The 24,310-nt window shown below is 38.7% G+C and overlaps 1 protein-coding gene across 1 annotated transcript in view; it reads left to right on the plus strand.

The window, feature by feature from the left end:
- Positions 1–305: 305 nt before the first annotated feature.
- The window catches only part of st6gal1 (ST6 beta-galactosamide alpha-2,6-sialyltranferase 1), a 33,771-nt gene continuing 9,766 nt past the window's right edge, over positions 306–24,310 (plus strand). The window contains exons 1-6 of the mRNA XM_059351238.1: positions 306–493; positions 3,654–3,747; positions 17,752–17,958; positions 18,632–19,000; positions 22,217–22,481; positions 24,023–24,120. Coding sequence (XP_059207221.1) covers positions 3,736–3,747; positions 17,752–17,958; positions 18,632–19,000; positions 22,217–22,481; positions 24,023–24,120 — 951 coding nt within the window. The 5' untranslated portion in view covers positions 306–493; positions 3,654–3,735. The remainder of the gene's footprint in view (positions 494–3,653; positions 3,748–17,751; positions 17,959–18,631; positions 19,001–22,216; positions 22,482–24,022; positions 24,121–24,310) is intronic.

A 24,310-nucleotide genomic window follows, 5' to 3' on the forward strand; every position in this document is an offset into this window, starting at 1 on the left:
AAATACAATAAAAATCATACACAAATATAAACAATGAAAACAATAAAATACTAAAAACAGTAAAACAATAAAATAGTAATAAAAACTCAATCTAAAGAGTCAGGGTTAATAAAGAAAAAAAAAAGAAAAATAGTTTTAAAAAAAAAAACCCAAGGAAAAGAAAAGTCATGGAGCACTTTATTTTGAAAGCCTTGCCGGAAACGCTTTTATCTTGTTGTCGCCAGCTTGCCTCTCGGTGCTGCAGCCTGTCGGTCGGCTGTCAGAGGGGGGAGGACTCGCTGCGCTCCGGTTTTGACTTCTCCAAATGCCACCTGACGCTAACAGCGGCCTCGAACCGGACGGACGGACAGCAGGGGACGGGGCCGCGAGGCGCGGCGGGACTCACCGGGAACATGGCGGCGGGAACAACAAGCTGCTCGGTACCGTGGCGACGATAAATCAGAGGAACGACGCAGTTGGCGGGCTGGAGACGAGGAGCATCACTTCAACACAGGTCAACGAACATCACCGTTAACACCTCACACACGCTACACACACACATCACATAAAGACACTTACATTGATCTAGATATTTACCAATCTGTCAATCGATCGATCACAGTTTGTTGTTGTAATGATCCTGTGGTGATCTCTGCTCATGGCCTGCCGCTTCTCTTATTTCTCATTTTAATGTAGACATTATTAATTATTATGTACTGCGTATGCTGTAAAATGCAATTCTATATTATCCTATAAAAAGTAATTTCTTTTCAATTTTTTATTTCATCTTTTAGTCAAATTTCTGTTCCCTCTTCTCCTCAAACTGATTTAATTTATATTTTTTATTTAATAAAACACAGTAAGACATCAAAGTGCTGAAGGTATTCATTAATTATAGAATACAATAAATTATCCATGTGATAATAGATAAAGGCAACAATAAGAGTAGAGATAAGGTGAATCAAGAGGCGGTATATGGTGCATTAATAATAATAATAATAATGATAATAATAATAATAATAATAATAATAATAATAAAAATAATAATTATGGTGCATTTCAGATGAGAGGTGTTTACTCAATGTAGGATAAATGACCTGTTGCACAAATTCCTTAAAAAGAGTGAAATGATGGTACATGGACAAAACTTTATATATATATATATATATAATTTTCTTTAAAACCCACAATTATTTCTACAGTAAATTGAGCTCTATATGTTTGATTTCTGTGAGAAAGGGAAGCTGAAGGTCAATTGTGATGAAACAAAATTTACTGTAGGCTATTCAGTTAAAGAAGAGTTGACATTTGGGATGTTTGATAATGGCAAAATTGCTAATCACAATTTCTCAATATTGTCAATATTGAAATGACGACTCAACTCAACTCAAACTTTATTTATAAAGCATATTTAAAACAACCGGGGTTGACCAAAGTGCTGCACGGATATCACAGTTGCAGGAAATAAGGTAAAAACTAAAATACTAAAATACATAAACACAATGCAATAAAATAGAATGAAAATAAAACAGAATAAATTAAATTCAAATTTAAATAAAAATTTTTCCAGATGCCCACTTAAACTTGATTAAAAGCCAGGAACAAGAGGTTTGTTTTTACCAAGGGTTTAAAAACCTCAAAAGATCCTGCAGATGGGATATTCCAGGGCAGGTTATTCCCGAGCCACAAAGGCTCGGTCCCGTTTGGTTTTGAGTCTAGTTTTAGGGGTGGCCAGTAGCAGCTCTCAGTGTTCTGGCAGGATTTGAAGGAGCTCGGTCAAATTCATGGGGGCTAGGCCATTAAGAGCTTTAAAAACGAACATCAATCCATCCAATCCTTCTCGTTCGCTTATCCGGGGCTGGGTCGCGGGAGCAGCAGGCTGAGCTGGGCATTCCAGGCGCCCCTCTCTCCAGCCACAACGTCCAGCTCCTCCTGGGGGACCCCGAGGCGTTCCCAGGCCAGGAGAGAGATGTAATCCCTCCACCGTGTTTTGGGTCTTCCCCGGGGCCTCCTACCAGTTGGACGTGCCTGGAACACCTCTAACGGGAGGTGCCCGGGAGGATCCTTACCAGATGCCCAAACCACCTCAACTGTCTCCTTTTGACGTGAAGGAGCAGCGGCTCTACTCCGGGCTCCCCCCGGATGTCTGAGCTCCTCGCACTATCTCTAAGGCTGAGCCCAACCACCCTACGGAGGAAGCTCATTTCAGCCGCTTGTATCTGCTGTGAAGGAAATTTGGTACTTCCTGTCATGTTGGTACAAGAAGTAGGCGGCGATCTACTTGATATTCAAGACACAAGGCCTTGTGGGAACTCACTAGGGCCTGAACTCTGATAACACCATGATTGAGGGGAACATGTAGATCAGGGGGGTCTGTCCTGATGTGATGTATAGGGCAGGAAGATAGGGCTGCATTGAGTCTTGCTGAAGAATCAATGTTGGGAAATACAACAGATATAAGTCCAGCGGTGTATGGGACTTTGTTGTACTGTGAAAGAGCCATTCGGAATTGTGCGGTGTATGGAATACGAATGTGCTAATAAAACTTGCTGAACAGAGTATTGAGTGCTTTGTGTTTGGCCAGCTCACCCATTAACTTAGTGCAGTTGTCATAATTGCCACGACACCACGATCTTGTTCTTTTAGTCACTACCCAAAGCTCATGACCATAGGTGAGGGTTGGAACATAGATGGACCGGTAAATCGAGAGCTTTGCCTTCAGGCTCAGCTCCTTCTTCACCAAACCGCCTGTCCTTCTCACGCAGAGGGGGCAGTCCACCGTTTTACGGTAGAGAACCATGGCCTCAGACTTGGAGGTGCTGACTCTCATCCCAACCGCTTTGCAACCAACCATTTTAAGTGGTTAAAAACAAACAATAACATTTTAAAATCTATTCTAAAAGCAACCGGGAACAGTGCAGCGAAGCTAGGACGGTGATATGTGGTCACGTTTGCTGCATTTTGTACCAGCTGCAGGCGGTGCAAAAGTGAGTGGTCCAGGCCAACATCCAGTGAATTACTAGCCTGGGTATACCCAGACTGCCTTGCGCACTCAAATTTAATTTCGAATAAAATCAGTGGATGTGTGTGGCTGAATGACATGAGGGGGAATAAAGCGTGAAAATAAATAATCTTGCAGAAAGTGAGAACTGGAGGAGCAAAGCAGCAAACAACACTCTCTCACAGACACACACACAACAAACATCTATTCCTGTTGCTCTACTACGTCATCTGTTATAACTGATCTGATTGGCTAAGAGCTACCTACAGACGCTTTTGATAGACATTCTAAGCGTCCAATAAACGGCTCTGGAGGATCGTAAACCACACCTCCTCTACGGAAAAATACATTGCTCGTTGCCAGACTAGCCCTCATTTGAGAATAGTCTGGTGTTAGCCAGGCTAGTGAATTACAGTAATCCAGTCTGGTATTAATAAAAGCATGGATTACAGTCTCCAGATCTCTACGTGGCAGGTACACTTTTACTTTAGCTAAAAAGCTTTTTAACAGTGGATTTTCTTGAACTTTAAATACAACTGAATTAAAACTTAAATAATCACGAATAACACATGCATAAATGATATTTATTAGTCTTATGAAATGTGAAAAGAAGCTTTTATCCTTAAATTTGCTCTCTGCATTTTTAAATGTATACGTGCATCTCTGTTTGTAGACGCGATGAGGGGAAACCTGAAGGCAGCAGCCCATTTCTAAGCAGCAACAACAGCAACACAGCGTGCGGAACTACACACAACATGGGCTACAAGGTAACATCAGCACACTGAACACTAGAGGCAGAAGAAGTATTCAGAGTTAAAGTGCTAATACCACAATGCAATAAAATACTACAATTAGGGGTGTGTCTTAACATATTATTCTCGATATTGGCAACATTCCTACTTATTGATTTAGTCATGAAGGAGATGTTTCCTATCTAGTCTGGTCGAATCGAAAAGAAGGACAGACTCATCCTGTCGTTACCAGGTAAAAAAAAAAAAGAATAAATGATAATGTTCCCTATTTAAGCTGTTTGTATGTAAAAGAGTGCAGATTTTGGATTTTGTCACCAAGGAAACACTTGTTTTCCTGCCATCACAGTTGTTTGACAAACTAAGCATAATAATAGTAATAATAATAATACATTTTATTTATGGGCGCCTTTCACGTCACTCAAGGTACCTTACAAACAGAGCAAAAAACACTAGATAAAAGCTACATAAAAACAAACCACTACATAAAAACAAGAGTTTATGATTTTCGACCAGAAAGAGCTGATCTAAAAAAGTGAGTCCGAAAAAATGTAGAAACAAGAGACAGTAAAAACTGTGAAAAATAAGGAAGTGAAACTACATTGACACCATTTATTACTGATCTTCTAATAAACTTTTGAACGACGCAGCAACATGAGGCATTTTAAATATCTATTTTGATAAAAGTAAAATAAAATATTTCAGGAAACACCTGTGATTATGAAACATGAGTGTAAAGCCACTTCTCTCTTTCTATTTGATAGAACTCATGATTTCAAAAGTTGGGGCTTTTAAGCCGCTGCAGACAGCGGCTAAAATTGAATTTGAAAACAGACAAAACAGGACAAGAACAAAAAATGAGTACAAGTGACACCCTCACAAACAATGTGCTGAATGTGGACTTTGTCAGTGGGGCAGTACCCTCTAAGGTCCAGCTGTTGGACCCTTACCTTTGGCTTGTAAGAGTTTCCATCTGCTTGGGCTTCAGGAGGCAACAGTTAACCCTCTGGAGTCTCCAAAAGCTCCAAATCATGACTTCTTTATCACATCCAGACTAGAAAACAAAGCAGCGTGGAGCCCTACTGTAAATTGACCTCTAAAGTTCTGGCTGTAAACTCCATGAGGCCAGTTTCAGTTTGATGATGATATACCAAGTAAAACTGGAGACAAGCTCAAATATATTTAGTATAAAATGGTAGAACTGGATGTAACTGTCTTATATGTTATATTTGCAACCTTTGTTCACATTTGCAACATTTAGCATTTTTAATTGAACATGATAGTGTTTTGAAAGTAAAAAAAAGATTCAAAATCACATTTTATGTTGGACTAAAGGACTAAAAAAGACACAAAATGACCAAAAAAAGACACAATGACTAAAAAAAGACAAGAAATGACAAAAAAAAGACACAAAATGACTAAAAAAGACAAAAAATGACAAAAAAAGACACAAAATGACTAAAAAAAGACAAAATGATTAAAAAAACGAACACAAAATGACCAAATAAAGACACGAAATAACCAAAAAAGACACAAAATGACTTACAAATACACAAAATGAGCAAAATGGTTACGCTAAACACACAAGACACAAATAAAATAGAGTGACACTAGAATAAAAACCAAGGTTGGATGACAGGATGACACACAATCACAATATCACGTTTATGTTGGTTTTTCTATTCAAAATGTTGATCCAGTACATCAGAATAAAAAATCAATCATTATTAGGTCATATAGGTGAGGTTGTGCTGAAAAAAAATTAAACAACATGGCATTTAAACATTTTTTAAGTGGTGTCTACAGGCAGGATGAAAAGGATTCAAATGGATTAAATAGCCCAAGACTCCATAGAGTTAACATATGCATCCATCTTAATATGCATTGAGCATGTTTGTTTGTTATCATGCTAACTCTTTGTTAACATCCAGCATTATTTTACATTTAGCACTAGCGGTATGTCATATTGTATCATTCACGATAATACTGGTATATTTTTTATATGATTAAAAAAAATCATGTGATACTGGCAACAATCCTACTTCTTTATGTGGTGACGTCAAATCATTGCATTCTAATCTTACTGAAGTTAAAGTACAAAAGTACCAGCAAAAAAATTTACTTAAAGTAACAAAAGTAAAAGTACTCATTATGCAGAATGACCCCACTTAGAATTATTTTTATTACTTTCTAATTTTCTAATTAGAATTTCTAATCTTCTATTTTACACTTAAGGGTCAAGAGTACATTTTATGTATTTGGTAACTGTTTACACTACATTTTATATTTATGGTTGATTTTTATTTTGTTGAAAGATTTTTATTCATACAGACTCAAAAATAATTTAAAAATATCATATTTTCTATATTCTCGCCCAATGCCAGTCCCCCACGACCCGAGCGCGGATAATCGGTCAAGGATAATGGATGAATGAATTAATATTTTGTATATATTTTTAAATATTTTATAATATTGTCAAGAATATAGATGATTCAGAAGCCATATGTTTCATTTAAACTGATTAGTGTTGTGATTGGATGTTACCATTACAGAATTACACAGATTGTGCAAAAACACCCTGAAATATTGTGATATTCTTTGAGCCCCATATCACCCACCAATAACTATAAGTAAACATCTTGCAAATTTTACGAAAGTACAACTATTCAGCAAAATGTACTTAAAATAAAAGTGCTCATAGTTCAGTGAAATGTTAGCTGTCACTGTTTGATGTTCATCAAAACATCGAAAAGCTGGAAAAGTAAAATTGCAGTTATCTCCTGTGTTTAACAATCCACGTTATGTAACACATTTATTTTCTGTAGCTGCTGATGTAACTTTTTCCCTGCATTCTGTCGTATTCAGTCTACCACCTTTTTGACAATGCATTATGAATATATTTGCATCCAACCAATAATGAACATTTTATGAAAAAATTGTGAAATTTTGTTAGTGAAAGTGTGTGGGAACCTTGTAAAGGGACACTTAATCCTTCAGTTGATCACAAAGGTAGATGTAGTGCAGTAAAAAGTACAATATTTACCTCTGAGATGTAGGGAAGTAGGTGTATAAAGTAGTATAAAATTAAGATACTTTAGTCAAGTATCTCAAATTTATACTTAAGTACAGGACTCCAACAGATGTTCCACTCCACCACGCTGAACACCAGCAGACAGCAAACATCAGTCCGCTCCAGTGTGTAAAACACAAATCATTTTCCAGTGCCAGTATTTGGAAACTCAGGTGGCTCTCACCTCCGAAATGTATTTTAAGAGTGAAGATCTGCAGATGACTCACAGCTTCAACAGTAGTAACAGTTACTGTTTGTGTCATGATTCACTCACTGCACTGATACACCTACAGTACTATGATATCTGCAGATTAAACTGGACTCATCTGCTGACAGAATAAAAACACTAGTCTTATATCTATTAGCTCTGTCACGGAAGTCATGTTTTTGGCTCAGTTTAGCTCAGTTTAGCAAGTGTCCACCAGGAAAGTCTCAGGCCACACCCTCTCTAAAGTCCACTCACTCTATATGTCTCCACTACAAGTTAGCCCCCAGAGGGATTTAGAGACTCTGGAGGTGACGTATGGTTTTCACCGTTGCTAACTGTGCACAACGTCAGCAGCTGAAAGCAGCATGGCTAATTATGCACAGAGTCTCCGCTGATCATAAACATAGTGATTAGGGGCACCAATTTACTTAATTTTGCGATATCGGCCAATTCTTTTTACGTCAAACCGATCTTATCTACCTCGATAATAACCCCCCACCGACGAAGCAGTGCTCCCAACTCTGTTGCTAAATTTAGCGACTTTTCAGACCCCCTTAGCGACTATTTTTCAAGAAAGCAACTGGAGACAAATCCAGCGACTCCTTCTTACTCTTCTTAACGAACCGCTAACATGCCGGAGGCCGGCTTGTTAAGAAGAGCTGCTGTTAGCAGCAGTTAGCTCTGTAGCAGTACAGTGTGTATGTGCTGCTGCTGCAGGAGGTGTTCACTTAGTGATCTCTGTTTGTTTACAACAAGCACCGGACACTTTGTGCACAGTTAGCAATGTCGCTAATTCACAATCACTATGTTTAAGATCAGCAGAGACTCTGTGCATAATTAGCCATGCTGCTTTCAGCTGCTGACGTTGTGCACAGTTAGCGACGGTGAAAACCATACGTCACCTCCAGAGTCTCTAAATCCCTCTGGGGGCTAACTAACTTGTTCCGCAGTGGAAAACACCCTCTCCTCTGTTGGTTTCTTCTTCTACAGCTTGGCATCTAGCCCGCCACACTGTATCATCAAATGCTACGTCTACTAATGTCTATTCGAATATTCGGAAATCGATGCCCATCCCCAGTTGTCTGTATGTTGTACAGAACAAAAACCACTTTATTTATGGTTGCAGTTCTTTTGTTAGTTTGTCCTGTAAATTGTTGCTATTTATTTTCAATATATATATATCAATATATCAAGTTCAATATTTTATTAACTACCTCAGACATTGTGATTTCCTTTATTTGTTAAAGAAAAATTAGTATATATAAAATAAAGTGTTATTGTTTTTCAATAAAATAAGATTCAAACATTGAAGGTGTATGCTGTGAGTTATAAAAAAATCGGTATCAGCCAAAATCGGAATCGGCAGGTCAGGCTTATTAAAAATTGGTGATCGGTGATCGACCAGAAAATTGCAATCGGTGCACCCCTATTAGTGATTGTGAATAATCGGCTGTACACAGAGTGTCCGGTGCTTGTTGTAAACAAACAGAGATCGCTAAGTGAACACCTCCTGCAGCAGCAGCACATACACACTGTACTGCTACAGAGCTAACTGTTAGCCTATTAGCAGGACTGTGCCGCTTCGATTCGTTCTTACTCTTCTTAACGAGCTCCTGCGACGTCATTCTGGCTGCTTGCTGCTTGTCTTCCTTCTCCTCTTCTTCTTTTCCTTTTACTGCCCCCACAGGTCACAAATAGAAGTTTGGATAGCTCACAAATCTCGCGAGACAGATTTTTAACACAATGAGAAATATCGCCAAGTTTAATCTCGCAAAAAAAATCTAATTCATTAGAGGCTTTGTAATGAATTAATCGAAATGAATCACATTTTAATCGCATATAAATATTTGACCTGATAACAGTGGGAAGTAATTTTTTTCACATGGATTTTTAGTATACCATTGAATAATGACTGAATACATAAGCTTAAGCAACAAATATATTGTTTATTTTTGTTCAAGTCCAACAGACCAGTGCAATTTTTGCCATTAAGTGTAGCAATAGCATATTTAGAAATATAGTACATTTCATAAATTCAGGTAGCCTATAGGTAGGTAGACCTTCTCTAAACTATAATACTTTGGTTTTTTAAGTAAAACACAATCCACGCTAGCTACCACACTAGCCGCTAGCTGCTATATGTTTTGCATTGAGGTGATACTTGAGGCTGGATGTGCTGCGGTGATATGTGAATTCCTTGTTGCATAGCAACACAACCATGCTCTTATCGACGCTTCCATCCGTTGGTTTTTTGTAACAAAATGTCCCATCATCCACGGGGCCAACCAAAGCGTCTCATCAGCTTCTTCCTTCATGTTCACTGTGGTTTGTTGTTGTCTGAACTCATGAACGCTAGTTGGTGCTCCAGTATAATCGGTCCGCCTGAAACTCATCCAGTGAGAAACGTTCCGCGGCAAAAAAATAAATGCGATTAAAATGCGTAAAAAAAATGTAATGTGTTCATTTTTGTGTAATTAATTCATCTTAACTGGCCAGAGCAGAGTTTTTACCAAGATAAAAAAACTTTAGATTTAAAAGTGTTCGATCATTTATCCTGTTTTAAGATTTAATTTCTTATTTTAAGTGTTCAATAGGGACGTCCCGATCAGGTTTTTTTTTGCCTCCGAATCAATTGATTTAGAGTATCTGCCGATACCAAGTCCCGATCCGATACTTCTATAATACATTCAAAAAATGAAGAAGAGCGAAGATCTAGGATGTGCCTTTTTTATTTCATCATTTAACACACATTCTTTGAGCACTTCTTTGAGGTAGCTTGAACAATCAAGTAATAATTACAAATAAAAAAATTCACCTTGTACTTTAGAGCAACAGAATATTTTAAATAAAAATGTCAACCCTAACCTCTTGAAATTCCCAGTTTACAATCGCAGTGTTATTTTTGTTCACTTTAAAATACTTCCAGACTGGAGACATACTTGCGCGTCGGTTTAAACCATAAACTGCTGCCTTGTTGTTGTTTTTTCTTCTTCTCTTCTTCTTCTTGTAATGGCAGCGGCACCAACTTTAAGGTGCATTAGCGCCACCTAGGTTGGAGTGTGTGAACTTCTGCTTCGCTTATTGACATGCAGCCTGCAGTAAAATGATATCATGCTGAATATACATACTGTATATCCGATCCCTGATCAGGACATAATGTGCGATTCCGATCGAGTCTGAAACCACGTGCCCCGATTTCTGATGACGTGATCGGATCGGGACATCACTAGCGTTTAACGTGCTTATTTCTAGATTTAATAATCTTAATTTAAGAAATCTTGTCAAGTGAAATTATCTGTCCATGCAGCAAGATCATTTCCCTCAGATTTAGTGATTTCATCTTGTTTTTACACCCTTTTCCAGTGTACTTTCTGCAAGTGACACAAACGCAAAGAACTCACAAATACTATTTTTGTTGTCATTTTCACGCACAGCGCCCACGTTGTGTTATGTACTCCTGCCCATCTGTGTGCTCATGGTGGTGTTGGTGTTAAAATGAAGTGTGGTCAGGTGCATTGTTGGTGCATTGGTATCTTGAGGCAGCAGAAAGTGATTGTGCTATTGAGCAACAAAAGGCTGCTCTAAAGTCAATGCAGTATTTTCCTGCTATTCAAAGGGCGCACCGGGTTCAAAAGGTGCGTGCACTCAGAGATTGCAGTTATATCCATGCTGGTCAGGTCATAAAAAATATTCCGATTGTAAGATGGGTGAAATAATGCACCATTAATGAGGAAAACATTAATTAAAATGTGAACAATGCAGAGCAGAACTGCAGATGTAGGCAATGACACACAAAGTGAAACTGCAGCACAACCTCAGCAGTTATTTCAGAAGCTTCGCTCTTGTCCTCTGTCAGCTTCAGAACTACAGTTTTTAATTTTGCTGCTTAAATGTCCCACAGTGTTTTTTGCAGTGACATTACCGTGCGCATGGAAACATTGACATTTACTGAAAGCAGCCTCTCTGATCATTAAACCACTTATATACATCAATACAATACATAAAAGCACCAGCCTCCAGGGGCTGGTAGAGGTGGAGTCAAACGGCCTCTGTGTGCTCTCTAAATAAGTTATTTATGCAGGTGGCTGACAGGTGGATGTTCATAAGTGCTTTCAGATTCAGATAATGTCCGACTTGATTGGTGCATTCCCATCACACACATGCATGCACAGCAGCACTCCTCCTCCTCCTCCTTCTCCTCAGTAATATAGGTCAGTGGTTCTCGACCTTTATTCAGTGCTGTACCCCCTATGAAATATTTTTCAGCCAAGTACCCCCTAACCAGGGCAAAGAAAAAAAAAGACTTAAAATCAGTGCCTGATTTATTAAACTTTGGAACTGATAAACACAAAATTCAAACATTTGAAAAAAAAACTATTTCAAACATTTTAAATGTTAATAATCCATGACTAAATGGTAAAATGGTAAATGGAGTGCACTTATATAGTGCTTTACACTACACACTACGCTCATTCACCCGTTCACACACACATTCATACTGGTGACAGAGGCTACCCTAAACGGTGCCACCTGCCACCATTGGGAATTCATTCACACACCGATGAACGCAGCATTGGGAGCAATTTGGGGTTCAGTATCTTGCTCAGGATACTTCGACATGTAGGCTGCCATGTTCAGGGATCAAACCACCAACCCACCTATTAGAAGACGACCACTCTACCAGCTGAGCCACAGCCGCAATATTGCAAATATTTCTCATCACTAAAATGTAGTGAAAACAGTGAGCATATAACCATTTAAAACTATAACTGCTGCGCTTCAACCACGACTCGATCTTTGAGTTTTCAAGTGATTGACAGGTGATGCCAGGTGGCATATGACAGGTTGGGTCCAACCATCCTGGTATGGGGAGACTCTGGGTTTTTAGGGTCATCGAAATTGAATAGCCTACTGAATATAAAATTAATGTTATGAACTTATACTTATATTTTCCTAAAATATTTATTAAATAATTATTTTTAAAGGATTTTTGCATGGATGCTACTTTTTAAATGTATATTTTAAAATCTCACGTACCCCTGGAGTGCCTTCACATACCCCCATTTGAGAACCACTGATATAGGTTACAGTGCATTTGCTCATATGCAGTTAAATGGAGGCATTGAAAGGACAGAGGACTGAATGGTTCAATTCTTGCTAACATTTTTTTTTAGAAAAATAAGTTATTCAACAAACCAAACCAAATCCATATTGCTGTTGTGTTGTTCCTCATGTGGCTGCAGTGTCAGCCAACACAGCTCATTCTGCCTCTGGCTGTATGCAAACCAGCTGCTGTATGTACAGAAATAACACAGCAGGGGGACATATTGATTTTAAAGGTTCTCTGCACTCATATGCAGCCCAATGGGCAGTCATGTGTGCATTCGTTTTCTATAGGGTCTGATATACGTGATGGATTCAGTCTACTCCCGTCTTCCTCTGTAGCACCAGGAAACAACGAGTACAGGTTGTATATATGTGACTGAATTCAGGGTTGGATTTTCTTTTGATCTTATCACATTCTGTTTCAGTCGTGTTCCAAAAAATAGCAGTCCAATGTGACTAATCAGATGAATCCAGGTTTTTAGTATATATTTTTTTAGTATAAGGTGTATAAGGATATATAGGCAGTTTCAAAATGACCAAAAAAAAGACACAAAATGACCAAAAAAGACACATTATAAAAAAAGACACAAAATGACACAAAAATGACACAAAATGACCAGAAATGACACAAAATGCCAGAAAAAAACGAAATTACTTAAAAAGTAAAAGTAGTCTTTTTTTAAAAAGACACAAAATTATCCCAAAAAAGAAACAAAATGACCAAAAAAAGACACAGAATTACCAAAAAAGACACAAAATTGTTTAAAAAAAAAAAAAAAGACACAAAATTACTAAAAAAAAAGTAATAAAAGGGACCTTCCACACACAACACGGTAAAGTGCCATTCATATAAAAATCAATTGTAAAAAAGTAAATGTATTAATATTATTTTCTTTAGTGTATAGAGTAATTACTTGCAATTCCTAGTTATTTCTATAAAAAGTAATGATGGAATTATTATCAAATTAACAGCATTGTTTACTGTACCATATTGCCATATGCAGTACCATTAAAAATTATGAGTAAGTGGCCAATAAGTGGTAAAAGCCACATTCCTCATTTACATTAAACATGGCCTTGTAGAAGCATTGTGGGATAAAAGGGCAAACACTGACTGTAATGGACTTCCCCCATTCCTCTCTCTCTCTCTCTCTCTCTCTCTCTCTCTCTCTCTCTCTCTCTCTCTCTCTCTCTGTCCTCTATTGAATCAAGCCATCTTCCTCCTCCTCCTCCTCCTCCTCTCTGCTCTTTCCCCCTGACTTCACCCATCTCCTCAGGCACTGATGGCATGCTCCTCTGTCCTTATTCTTTGTTGTTTCACTCACTGACTTACAGTATCAGAAGCAAAGACTCAGTTAGAAAACCTGTTATTTTTGTGGTTTGTTTCATCTTGTGTTTGAAGGAAGTAGCAGGGATTAACCCTCTGAAATCTTCGGCTATTATATCCGTTAAAAAATCTGTTAAAAAATCTTCACCATGCCATGTTGCCATCAGTTTTTTCAGCGTTACCTCACCTATATGTCCGGTAATTCATTTTTAACTTTGACGTACTTGATCAAAATTTTGAACCCAAAAGAAACAAATGAAAACATAAAATCTGATCTTGAAAATCATGTTTTACACACTGAAATGTACATGTTACAAATATAAACACAGGTTGCAAATATGACACATAACGGGTAAAATGAGGATAATCTATATTTATATATTTTTGTACTTAATATATTTGACATTATCTATAGTTTTACTTGGCCGAATATCATCAAAAAAAATCTGGTATGGAGTTTCAAGCTAAGAACTTTAGAGGGAAGCTGATGGCAAGGCTTCTTCACGTCATGAAGAAGTAATGTGCAGGTGGTTTCATGGACTCCAGAGGGTTAAAAGGCTTGTTTGGAATTATTATTATCTTTGAACCAAGTATTTATTGGTGTTCAAATGTATTTACACATCTTTTAGTTTACATCAGATTTTTCTTTCTGTTACATTCATACAAAAAACAATTAAACAAAGTTATTCATGAAATGTATAGACTGAACAGTCAAACAAATAACAGTTTGTCAAACAACTCAGGCTCACTGGCCTGTTTCTGGCATTCTTCTAAATCACAAATACACTTGGACAGTTCTGAGGTAGCAGAGTTTGACAATGTTTCACATTGGTAGATTAAAGTATCTGCTAACAGGGCCCCATTTTGTTGATAATGTCCATCTTAAGATGGAGGTGAGCCGTCTCCATCACATATACCTTTTTCACTCTCTCCTGCCACTGGGAGATAATAGGAGGGAGGGGTTTTTAACCACAAGACAGTTATCATCTTCCTAGCTATTAATAACAGGATATGTAATAGATACAGCTTCCTGTTTCCCATCTTCCCTTAGTTTTGATAACAACAGATCATCATTTGCATTTTGCCTCTCATACTTTATGAAGAAAAAAGTTTTGTATTATTACATAGCTAACTTCTTGGCTAAGTAGCTTGCTAACCTAACTACCGAGCCAAGAAGTTAGCTAAGTAGTTAGCTTAGCAAGCTACTTAGCTAAATACTTCGCCAAGAAGTTAGCTAAGTAGTTAGCTAAGCAAGCTATTTAGCTAAAAGATAGATATAGGTCATTTTTCACCCATGTTGTGCATTAGAAGAATAATGACGCAAAAAGGGATTTTGTTTAAAAATAATAATAAAGGAAAACATAAAATTCGGATGCATGATGATCAAAAACAAACAAAATGAGAAAACCTGGAATACTGAATGATGAAAGTAATTTATTGCAAAGAAATAGAGCATAAAAACTCATACATATCGGGTCACTTTAGACCCATGTTGTGCATCAAAGGGTTAATATATTTTGGGGTTAGGGTTAGTCGGTTCTTGATTTAAAATTTTGTTTCCAGCTCCTCTGTTTTAACCCATTGACGCCGGGAAAGCATTACCGCATTTCTACCATTAAAGCCGGGAGCGCTGTTGCGTCACTCTAACATTAAGGCCGGGACAGCGGATATGTCATTTTGTAGTATTTGTATTTTTTTCCATCTATTTTCGGTCTCTTGGCCAATGAAATGCATCAGAATACAAGTGTGAGTGTCACAATGCAACATTGGACTTTTCCAGAACTTATAAATCATGGAGGAAGACGACTATAGCGGAGGAGCTCAGCAGTAAGTGACGGAAGAGATCTGATTAAAACAGCGCCATTGATTTAATTGCTGGTCCGACTTTGAACCCTCGGAACCAATCGACCGGCATTTATGGATGAGGAATATGTTTTTAGACGACATATTTTCACAGAAGAACAGACAGATTTGTGGCCATCTGGAAATAATAATATTATTAATAATATATTAATATTAATAATAATAATAATAATAATAATAATAGGCTAATTGATTGTGATGATGATATAAGAAATCATGACTGTTTATGTCTTATATTACTTTATGCGTCGTTGAGTACCCTGAAAAGTGCAATATATAAAATGTATTATTATTATTATTATTATTATTATCATGATAATTCTTTTTTTATTACAGTAGGCTAATGAGAACTATGTCTTGTTCTTCCAGTGGTCATATCATGTTTGCATCTTGCTAATGGGCATGTATTAGTATTATGCATAGGATTTTTTATTCAGTCAAATGTAACATTTGCTGAGTTTGTTGATTTTAAAAAAAAGTTTATTGAAGGTTTGGACAAATAAACTCAACTTCGTATGAAAGCCACGGGTATAAGCTCTCAAATACTTTTTGAATTTCATTTTTATCTGCTACAGAGGCTGAAAAATCTATTATTTAGTAGGTGTTGAATTTCCAGAAAAACTTCAGGTTTCAGGGGGTCATTTGAAAATCGCCCATAGGTTTTCCAGGCATTTTTTCCCAGGCGCTTTAGGCCTTAATGGGTTAAACAGAGTTGTGTAAATGTCAGCCACAAACTCCCAAAATGCTGAGGAAAGGAGATTCTACTGACCCACTTGCTCAGATGAAAGCTGCCAACAAGTCATTTTGAACACTACATCAGTACATATCTATGTTACACTCACAGTAAATAGAAGTAAACTTAATAAATGTATACTTGGTGGCATAGGGCTGTTATGTTAAGTTCATATAGTGAACATGTGAGCTAACAGTTCCTTATTTCCACATGGAGCAGCTACAGAGCAACATGAGGATTCATTAGGAGTCTCTGGCTGAGCCTTAGGGAGTGCATTTGTTTTAAAGCTCTTAATCAGAAACCACCCATCTTTATGAGTTTGTACCTTTTAAAAAGGGAAAAATGTATGTTTACACATTTTGACACATTCTGAAACATGAAACTTGCTGTCATAAAACATAGTTATGGTGGTTTAAAGCACAATAACTAATTCTCATTAAATGTGATGAAGAAGTGAAATAATCAACGTACTGAATATATTGTATGTACTATACTGCCCTTCAAAGTCTAACTGCAGTAACTACATTTTTGGTCAAAATTCAGTTATAACTAAAAATGAACTCCTTGATGTCCGTTTATCTTGTGACAAAGTTTCAATTTTCAAGTTTTAATATTGCTTCATTTCAGAGAAATAATGATATAAAAAAAACACAAAATCCAACTCGAAACTAAGCATTAATTGCAATTACTACAGTCTGCTTTGGATATATATACTAATTTAAACATTAAAATAATAGAAATTATAAGTTTATTTGAAAGGGAAATTATTATCTAGATAGTGATGAAAAGAAAAAGTGAGATAAATTTATATTAAGACTAAAATATAACATTTCTTTATCATATTAAGTCTAAAATACACAAATCTTTGAAAAGAATTGTTGAACACTTTTAAATACACTGATAACAACATCAAATGAAAAATGTTTATTCACTGAAAACAAAATTTAAAAGCTGAAAGAAGACAACAACATTATAGTTACTGCACTCTGTTTATCATTACTATTAGAACCTTTTTAAAGCAAAACCAGAGTGCAGTAACTACATTTTTGGGGTCAAAGGTCAAATAAATCATCAGGATTTTTGAGCATAAAAATTACATCATCAATACATGTAGAAATAAGTGTCATATCACTTATCTACATAAAACCAATTTGGCTGGCCAGTTAAAACACTTTTAAAAACTTTAAAGCAGTTTTTCTCAGTTTTACCCTTTGTGTAGTTACTGCAGTTAGACTTTGTAGGGCAGTATATACAAATATCTAATTGAGCACAGCTCTATAAAACCTTGAAAATGCACCTTTAAAATTCTTGAAAACTACCATAATTTGACTTTGGAAAAGGTGTAGGGACTGACGGGCATTAAATCCAATATTCTCCCTCTCTAGACTTTTTTGTCCACACCAACTCCTGACAGAAATATCTGTCTCTTTAGTTGCTGAATGCTCCACTGTGTTCACCAGCTAGTCTCTAACTGGATGTGGCAAAAATGGAGTAAACAAAACCAAAACAGAAGTTATGTGGAAACATTTTTGATTTGTAGATAAAGAAAATATATAAACTGCTTTAGAGTTAAATTTCAACTTATTAGAACAAATCAGACGTTTGTCTGAAACCAAACAGGTTGTCAGTTGGAAACTTTTGGTGTCATGATTTTATATACATTTCAGAAGTTTGGACAGACTTACTTTACAGTAAACTGTGGATGTCCTCTGCAGATCCCCGGGGCGGCGATGGACAGAGTCAGTCTGCTGTGGCGTCTGAGGCGTCGGGCTCGCCGTGGAGTTTTCTGCATGGCCTTCTTCTGCATCTCCATGGCTCTGCTCTATGCCATCTGTGCTGAAAACAGCGTGCCAGTTACTGATGCCATCTTCGGGGTCCGGGCGCGAACCCGGGCCCAGCCTCGCACCCACTCTGTCATCAAGGTATGCCGCCATGTTTCCCTGGGACAGGTTTGAAACCAGCTGACGATAGCTGAATCATACAACCCAAAGTTACAGGAAATTGACAGGAGTTGGTCAAAATCTTAACTTGTAAGTCCTTTTTTCTCCAAAAGGGGAACATTTGCTACAGCTGAGATAAACTTCGCCAGGTTTTTCCTTTGGTTTTTAAAGGACTTAAGTGCTGTGTAGCTATTGGGGTTTGAGGGTTCTCCTTCCAAGAATCTGTGTGATCTTACATAATTTCAACCACTATTATTACTAGGGGTATAACGATACATTAATCTGTACTAGGGCTGGGCGATATGGACCAAAAGTCATTTATTATTATTTTGTTACTTCAAAACAAATCTGAAAAATTATTTGTTGTTAAACAGCGCTATTAATGTCACAATTTTAATATATGTTGTGGAGATGAAGAGAAAAAGGCAAATTTGTGTTTCTGTATGCAGAAAAGGTGTCGAGTTTATTTATATTAAAATAAGAAATATCATAAAAATAAATAAACCATAAACGTCCAATGTGACATATATGTCACCACAGATCTTTGATATTCTATGTGGTCCACTTGGTCTGTGGTATATCCCCCATAATTTTCTTTTAAGGATAAATGGGTCTGGGTTCTTATGGGTTATCATCTTCCCTGTGACTCCTACAGGTGCTGCGTGGTGGGGCCAAGCCCATGTATGTCGACCCCCAGAAGCTCCCAGGTGTCGTCCCAGGTGACCCTCACCGTCCAATCCCTGTCCTCTCTTCTCCAAACCACACCCATGAAGCCGGGGATTCGACGACAAAGCGGAAGCCAAGAGAGCGGGAGCCTTCTGGGTTTTTCGCCCATCTGCTGCCGCGCCCCTTCACGCGTGCACTAGAGACCCTGTTTGGAGGCCGGCGGAGGGGTGAGCTGAGTGGCAGAGGAGGGGACGCCGAGTTCTTCGGGCCTCATGGGCTTCTGGGAGAGGTGTGGGATGATGAGATGTCCAGTAACATGCTGGGAACCAGACTGAGGAAGGTGGTGCAGAATTACCAGGTCAGTCTTTGTTAGCTGATTTAATAAATAACTTTGGTAACACATTATATTTGGGCAGTGATTCCCAACCGGGGGGGCCAGACCTCCCCAGGGGGGCGCCAAAGATCCACGGGGGGACGTGAAGCCCTCTTGAATTAAGGGGTGTAATAAATCTAATGGGTTAAATATATACATCTATACCTATAAATTTGAAAAAAGCCAATCTACAAGCTCACAACACATGGCAAGGCTTAATACATGTTTGAATGTCTGCTATTTTCAAAAGTAAGTAATTTAGCATATTAGTGTAAATTTAACCTCTTAAAACCGAAAGTCCACACAAACTTGGTGTCCCGCGAAAGCAGAAACTACGTTGATTACAATGATATGTGTCACATCACTGTGTGTCGAAAACTCGGCGAGCTAGCCCCCAAAGGGGGGAGTCACCAAAGTTTACAAAGGTTTTTGGACTAATTAAGAGCCAATTTTATTCAAGGGAGGTGTTTCTTTCATTGAAACGGAGCTAGTCTGGAGGACACCATATCCCTATTCCAGCGAAGTTGAAGAGGTGTTTTCGTGGTTGCCGTGCTGGTGCAAAAGTTAAGGCTCGGAAATGGCCATGTGTTGTGAGCTTGTAGATAAGCCTTTTCTGCCGTCAGTCATCATGGGAAGCGTCAACTCTCTGCCCAACAAGACTGATGAACTGGAGATACTGGTGAAAACACAGAAAGTATACCGTGAGTGTAGTCTCTTGTGTTTTACTGAAACATGGTTGAATCAAAACATCTCAGACTCCAATGTGGATCTACCTGGCTTCACTCTCATAAGATCAGACAGAGATGCTAAAGCTAGTGGCAAGAAGAAAGGTGGGGGCTTGGCTTTATTTGTGAACCAGAGATGGTGCAGTCCTGCACATGTTACTGTCAAGGAGAAGATGTGCTGTCTAGATATTGAATTATTGGCAGTTTGTATGAGACCTTAATGTACCAAGGGAGTTCAGTCATTTCATAACAATACTTGTGTACATTCCATCCAAGGCAACTGCTGAAGTTCCATGTGAAGTTCTACATAACCTTGTTGCTAGGATACAGACTAAACACCCAGAGGCATTCTTGATCATATCAGGGGATTTCAGTCATGTTTCCCTCTCCTCTCACCTTTGTCCCACCAGAAAAAATAAAACCCTTGATCTGCTGTATGCTAATGTCAAACAGGCTTACAGAGCTAATGCCACACCCCCAATAGGAAAATCTGACCAGAACGTAGTTTTTCTGGAGACTTGTTACATACCCTGTGTGTGGAGGCAGCCTCCAACTAAACTCACAGTCAGGAAATGGACACGAGAGGCAACTGAGGCTCTAAAGGACTGCTTTGAATGTACAGACTGGAATGTGTTGCTGGAAACAGAGGAGAACAGTATGGACATTGACAGACAGGTTGACTGCTTTACTGATTACATCAACTTCTGTAGAGACACGGTCATACCCACTAGGACTGTACGCTGTTTCCACAATAACAAACCTTGGATTAGTAGTGATTTAAAGGCAATCCTTAATGAGAAGAAAGCAGCTTTTAGAGATGGTGACAAAGCACAGCTCAAACTAGTAAAACATAAGTTGAAGAAGAGATTAAAGATGGCAAAGGTGGAATACAAGAAGAAACTGGAGAGAAATCTACAGAACAGCAACATCCATGAAATGTGGAGAGGAATCAACACCACCTCTGGCTACAACAACAAGAAAAGACAGCCAGTGGCGGGTGATGTAGAGAGAACTGATAAACTCAACCAATTCTTCAATAGATTCAATACAGCGGCCTCCCCCTCATCCTCATCCTCATCCTCCCCCTCCCCTTCCCCCTGCTCCTCCTCTTCAACATGTGTACATCTCCAAAGCAGCATCCACCCCCCTTACACCTGAGCCTCCACCCTTGTCTGTCACAGAGATGAGGGTGAGGTTGGAACTGGGAAGACTTTGCTCTGGGAAGGCTGCTGGTCCAGATGGTGTGTGTCCAAGGCTGCTCAAGGACTGTGCTGCCCAACTGTGTCAACCTCTCCACAAGATCTTCAACCTCAGTCTACAGTTGAGGCGAGTGCGGAAGATTGTGGAAGATTTCCTGTGTTGTGCCGGTACCAAAAATAAAATGTCCAGCTGAACTTAATGACTACAGACCAGTAGCCCTCACTTCTCACATCATGAAGACCTTGGAGCAGCTGATTCTACGCCTACTGAGAGCTGAAGTCAAAGACAAACTGGACCCCCTGCAGTTTGCATACAAACAACACATGGGAGTGAACAATGCTGTCCTCTACATGCTTCACCGTGCCCTTGCTCATCTGGAGGAAACTGGTGCTTATGTGAGAATCATGAGAATCATCATTCTTTGATTATTCAAGCGCATTCAACACCATCCAACCCAACATACTCAAAAACAAGCTCACAGAGATGGGAGTGGATCTTTCCTTCATCTCCTGGATCACATATTACCTGACAGGAAGACCACAGTATGTCAGGTTGGGGAACTGTGTTTCTGGGACATTAATCGAGGTGGTGCCAAGGTCTAAGTATCTAGGTGTATACCTGGATAATAAGTTGGACTGGTCCCTAAACACAGACACTCTCTACAAAAAGGAGCAGAGCCGCCTCTTTTTCTTCTTGAAGCTCAGATCTCTTGACATGTGTAGTAAGATGCTGCAGATGTTTTATCAGTCTGTGGTGGTAGTGTGTTGTTTTATGCTGCAGTCTGCTGAGGAGGCAGCATCAGACACAGAGATGAAGGCGGTTAGACAGACTGGTCTAAAGAGCTGGTTCTGTGGTTGGAGCCAGGTTGGACACACTGGAGGAGGTGGTGGAGAGATGCACTCCTTCATGGACCAAAAAAACAGCAGTGGGCGGCTCCTCTCTCTCTGTTGCAGGATGGAGAGATTCAAAAGATCCTTCTCTCCTACAGCCATCAGGCTGTCTCATTCTAACAGAGATTCTACCAGACTAACTGAATTTCCCCTCGAGGATGAATAAAGTAATTTTGATTTGATTTGATTGATTGAATATGTTACTTATTTGCATGCTAATAAGCAACTAATTAATGTTGAATATGCGTTCCCTAACATAAAGTGTTACCATAACTTTTGTTCATGATTAAGAAAAACAACATAATGTTATAATTCTTAAATTTGATTTGAATTCCAAAATTATTTTAACAACAATTTTCTTTTTTTTTGCTCTATGTTCCTGTTAGGCGATGAATAAGTACGGAGTGGAGTTCTCTGGTCCTGGCGGCGTGTCCAGCAGGCCCAAGCTGAGCGGTCCCAAGCTTCTCTGCCAGCTGAAGGACAATGTTGAGGTCAGCACTTTGACCCCTGACCTCCAACCCTTTTCATCTCTGCCCTGGGCCGCTCAGCTGCCCTCGAAGCCATTGAACTCTGAACTTGGACCGTACAGGACCTGCGCTGTGGTATCATCGGCAGGGTCTCTCCGTTATTCTGGACTTGGCAAAGAAATAGGTGAGATATTTTTTATCATCATTAGCCGTGTTTCCACTAGGGGGAAACTGGCCACCAGAAAAGTCTCAGGCCACACCCTCTCAAAAGTCCTCTCACTCTGTGTGTCTCCACTACAAGTTAGCCCCCAGAGGGATTTAGAGACTCTGGAGGTGACGTAAGGTTATCGTCGTCGCTAACTGTGCACAACGTCAGCAGCTGAAAGCAGCATGGCTAATTATGCACAGAGTCTCTGCTGATCATAAACATAGTGATTGTGAATTAACGACATCACTAAGTGAACACCTCCTGTAGCAGCAGCACATACACACTGTACTGCTACCGAGCTAACTGTGGCTAACTGCCGCTAACGGTGGCTCTTCTTAACAAGCCAGCCTCCGGCTCATTAGCGGCTCGTTAAGAAGAGTAAGAAGGAGTCGCTGGATTTGTCTCCAGTCGCTTTCTTGAAAAATAGTCGCTAAGGGGGTCTGAAAAGTCACTAAACTTAGCAACAAAGTGGATAAGTTGGGAACACTGCTTTGCCGGCTTTTACAAATGGCGTGTGTTGTTGTCGTGTAGAGCAGCCATTCTCAACCTTGGGGTCCCGACCCCATTTGGGGTCGCGAGAAGATTTCTGGGAGTTGCCAAATCATTTTGGAAAAAATATAAATGCACAAAATTAATATTAAGTTACATCATTTCAGACAGGGAGATGTTTTAGTTGTTGTCTGCTTCATTATTTGTCCAAAATTTGTCGTATCAACTGAGTTTGTATGATCTGAACTCTGCATGTGAGATTCTGTTCAGTGAGCACAGTGGAAAAAATAAACAAACAAAAAGAAAAAAAAATGGCGCTGGAAATATGGAGCGATGGCTGCAGAGAAAAGCTCCAGACTGGGTCAGCAGCAGCAGGGGTCCCAAGGTCTACCACCAGAAAGCCTAATGGGACCACCGTTAGGAAAAATATTAAGAACATGAACTAAATTAAACAACTGGCATACCTTCACAGGAAAAATGGGAAAAAAACACAGGCGTTACACAGGAGCCACACAGCCACTGCCCACTCTCTACAAGAAAAATAAAATTAAAATTCACATAAACCACAATAAAACTATACATGACACATGAGATAACACAATTTCAAATCAGCATAAAAGAGAGAGAAATAAAAAAAACCTTTCTACTAGCATAAGGTTTAGTTAGCTAACTCTGAATGCATAATTAATTTATAAATTGTAAGTAATTGTAACCTTGACCAATAGTGAAATAGTGAAAATAAATAGAGAGAAAGAGAGAGCGCTTTATCTTATGACTCACCCACTTTGAGCACACACAGCTCTTTGACACTAGGTGGTGTAACGCCAAAACAACTCCCCATAGGAACAAAAGGCATGCATTGATAACCACCATAGGAACTTTTTTACAGGCAGAAAATAATTATATTTTTGGGGAAGTTCACAACACAAAAAAAGTGTTTTGTTTAGGGAAAACAAATAAACAAAATTAAATAAAAAAAATTGACCTGGCTACATAAAGATGTTATTATGACTTTTATTGAATTACAGACTCTCATGATGCAGTGCTGCGCTTTAATGCTGCGCCGACCACCGGCTACGAGAAGGATGTCGGTTCTAAAACCACAATCCGCCTCATCAACTCACAGGTAAAGACACTGACCTGCACAACAACTGACACAAAGACAAGGGATTGTTTTTTTTTACAGCAAAGTGCTCTGACTTTAATACCAAAACTTCACTCAAGCAAAGTTTAATAATAAAACAAGGAATACAAAATTAAAACTAAATGTTGATTTCTATCTCTAATACACTCATTATGAAGAGATCTTTGAGTGT

Source organism: Centropristis striata, chromosome 15, assembly GCF_030273125.1.
Source record: "Centropristis striata isolate RG_2023a ecotype Rhode Island chromosome 15, C.striata_1.0, whole genome shotgun sequence".
In the NCBI taxonomy this organism is placed as follows: domain Eukaryota; kingdom Metazoa; phylum Chordata; class Actinopteri; order Perciformes; family Serranidae; genus Centropristis; species Centropristis striata.